At 30.3% G+C, this 3,182-nt stretch overlaps 1 protein-coding gene across 1 annotated transcript; it reads left to right on the plus strand.

Moving 5' to 3' along the window:
* The first annotated feature begins 262 nt into the window (after nucleotides 1-262).
* Nucleotides 263-1,174, plus strand: LOC123219696 (transcription factor bHLH52). Its single transcript, XM_044641687.1, has one exon. It carries the CDS (start codon nucleotides 263-265, stop codon nucleotides 1,172-1,174), a length of 912 nt encoding a protein of 303 aa, XP_044497622.1.
* Nucleotides 1,175-3,182: the final 2,008 nt, after the last annotated feature.

Below are 3,182 nucleotides of genomic sequence, written 5' to 3' on the forward strand. Positions count from 1 at the left end.
CCCACAAACAACCAATAAAATCCCTCCACGTTTCCCAGATTAACCCTACTAATCAGGAGGTGGTTACCCCTTGATCACCTTTTTTCTCTCCGCGAAAACCCTAAAACTCATCCCCCCACTTTCTTCTCTCATTGACACAATATCTTCAAATTAATCCTCTGTTTTCAGGTATTTTCTGAATCTCTCTCTCGTGTCTTCTTCCTTCGTTTTGACTTCCTTCAAGTTTTCTTCATCTTTGTCTTTGTTCTTGCAGTTTACATTAATGGCGTTGAGTTTATGGGATCAGTCCTCTGATCTTCACCATTATTTTAACAACCCAGAAATGTTCAGCTTCCAGCATCAGGCAGCTGAAAACGACGATGAATTGGATTGCTACTTCAACCTGTTCAGTTTCAGCAACAATGGCGTCGATTTCACTTATGATTATGCTTCAGATACCTTCCCTGATAATAATTACAACCAGTTTCCATTCTTCTTCAACAATGATAATCAATTATATCACAGTGATTCGGATGATCTCGTCTTCCCTTTTGAAGATTTTCAGTGTAACCAAAACTTTCCAAAGCGCCAGAAGAGTTGTTATTACGGAGATGGCCTTGAAGTTGATCATAATTCGGTTACTTTTTCGTCTGAATTCTTTGTCAATCCTCCACCGCCGCTGCTTCTTCCTGAATTTCTGCCTGAGATTCCTGCTCCGCCGCTGGCGGCTTTCAGTCTCGGGAAGAGTAGTAGTTGTAGTAGAAGTGATACTGATCCTGAGAGCGGCGCTGCAGAGAAAGCAAACACCGTGAGCTTGTCGGCGCAAAGCATCGCCGCCCGGGAGAGAAGACGGAAGATCACCGAGAAGACTCAAGAGCTCGGAAAGCTGATTCCCGGCGGCCATAGAATGAACACAGCAGAAATGTTTCAAGCTGCTGCGAAATATGTCAAGTTCTTACAGGCTCAAGTCAAAGTTCTTCAACTCATGGAGCCATCAATGCAGGAAAGAGCAGAATTGCTTCCATTTCAAGAGCTTCAAACTCTTCTTGAATCTCCAATAATTCAAGAGAAATTGTATTCAGAGGAGAAGTGCTTGGTTCCAAGACAAATTCTTCAAACCCTGAAAAAGGATCCTGAAATACAATCAAAACCAGCCATCTTTGAGAGCATTGATCAGTTAATTAGTGGAGATTAATATTAATTATCAGTTTAATTTTTTCCATTTTGTAATTTTGACCCTTTAATTAATTTGTGTTGTAGGTATCAATGTAACCATTTTCTTGTAAAAGTTTCTCCTCCAAGAAATGGAATATTAGTGTGTGTGCTTTCTTTTATGTCGATTTTTGTTTTTATTATTGCCATAATTTAGACATTAATCTGTATTAATTTATGTAATTATTTAATGACAAGAAATATTATCAGAGATTAGTTATTTTCTTGGCGGCTGGCAGTTCCAAGTTTTAAGTTGTATATGAAAACAATATGTTTCCTAATTTATATGGGTTTAGTTTTGTAATTATAGTTAAACATAAATTAATGAATTAAAATTTTAAATAATTTTCCGATGGATATACCGTATACATGGAGTAATTATACATACAGTAGATCTAGTTATAAATTTGATGTGTTATTATCACCTGTGTTTGTATCTGTGGGCTTGAGCTGAAAAGACACTAAAACGATATTATTTTGATCAATTTTGACTTGATTATAATACAAAACTAAGTTTGATTTGATATTATAATTAAACTTATTTGAAAAGAACTAAACTCTTTTAAAGTGACTCATATTCAAACTAATTCAAACTCAAATCAGTTCGAATCCACCTTTTCTCTCTCTCTATCTCTCTCTAAGTTTTTAAATAAATACAAAAATTTTATTAATTGTTATATAAAAAGCCATATAATAAAAAATTAAATTTAAATATAACAAATTTCAAACATAAAGAAACAAATAAAATGATATATATAGCACAATAAATAGTACTATAGGAATAAACAATATGTATTAATGAATACAAATAAATTGACATATCATCACATATTTAAATAATCTAATTGTTTAATAATCTTTAATTTAAAATATTCAATTATGTAATAATACTTTAGTTTGTTTACATTCATTAATCCCCCAATTGTTTATATATAACACTAAATCTGAAAACCCTAAACAAACTCGAATTAGAGTTTCAATTAAATAGTTCATAGATGGTTCAATTCATTTGTATCTTTAATTATATATTTTTTCTTTTTAATAACATTGTTTATCACATTGATAACTTTGTTTATCTTATTAACAACTTTTTGATAACATTGTATATCAGTTCGAATAAACTCAAACTCGATATTATTGATTTGAGTCTAGCTTGAGTTGACATTGGGCTTGGCTTGAAACAAATCTATATCAAGTACACGAGCTACAATAGGTAGGGTTAAATTAAAGCCCAAACGTAGACTTATTTGAGTTTAGCTTAAATCCTCAATGGCTAATTTAAGTTTGAGTTTGTTTGAATTTGTTGGAGATGTCATTAGAGATCACCAATGAGATTAATAATGTGTATCATCGACAAAAGGAATAGAATTGTTGGTAGAATGAATATTATTATTGGCATAATAAGTAGTATAACTAGACTAGAATTTAAGTTATTAAACTGAAACTATAATTCAAATTAGGCTTGAATCAAGCTGAATATTAATTTGAGCCAAATTGGTCTGGTTTGAGTCCACCCCTAATTATTAGCTTAAGTTTATGCAAAAATTTAAATAAAAACAAAAATTTTGTCAAATTGCTTACATGCACTCAATTTTGAGTATCTAATTGAATACCCAGATAATATGTCATTATATTATTAAGTAATTTTGGATTAGAGATAAAATTAAATCTTATCGCATGATGATACATAATCTAAATATTGGATTAAATACTTAAAATTGAAAGAAATTATACTAATTATATAATGTCTTAAACAAAATAGGTTGACACTTGAACTTGTCAAACTACTACAACATAATTATATAATTAAATTAAAATCAATTATTTAAATAATTATTAATATTTATTTTTGTTATTTTATCAAATAAATAATGTTGAATAATTATTTTATATGTTTAAATAATTTCTCCAAAAATATTTTTTTACCCATTCTTAATCTGTCGATAATAGACCTTTTAAAAGAGACAGATCAACAAAATTTGTAATGTTAT

This window comes from Mangifera indica, chromosome 6 (genome assembly GCF_011075055.1).
Source record: "Mangifera indica cultivar Alphonso chromosome 6, CATAS_Mindica_2.1, whole genome shotgun sequence".
Taxonomy (NCBI): Eukaryota; Viridiplantae; Streptophyta; class Magnoliopsida; order Sapindales; family Anacardiaceae; genus Mangifera; species Mangifera indica.

Bases quoted from the DNA above. Each gene is read 5' to 3' on its own strand.
- LOC123219696 (XM_044641687.1), top strand. From the start codon at position 263: ATGGCGTTGAGTTTATGGGATCAGTCCTCTGATCTTCACCATTATTTT.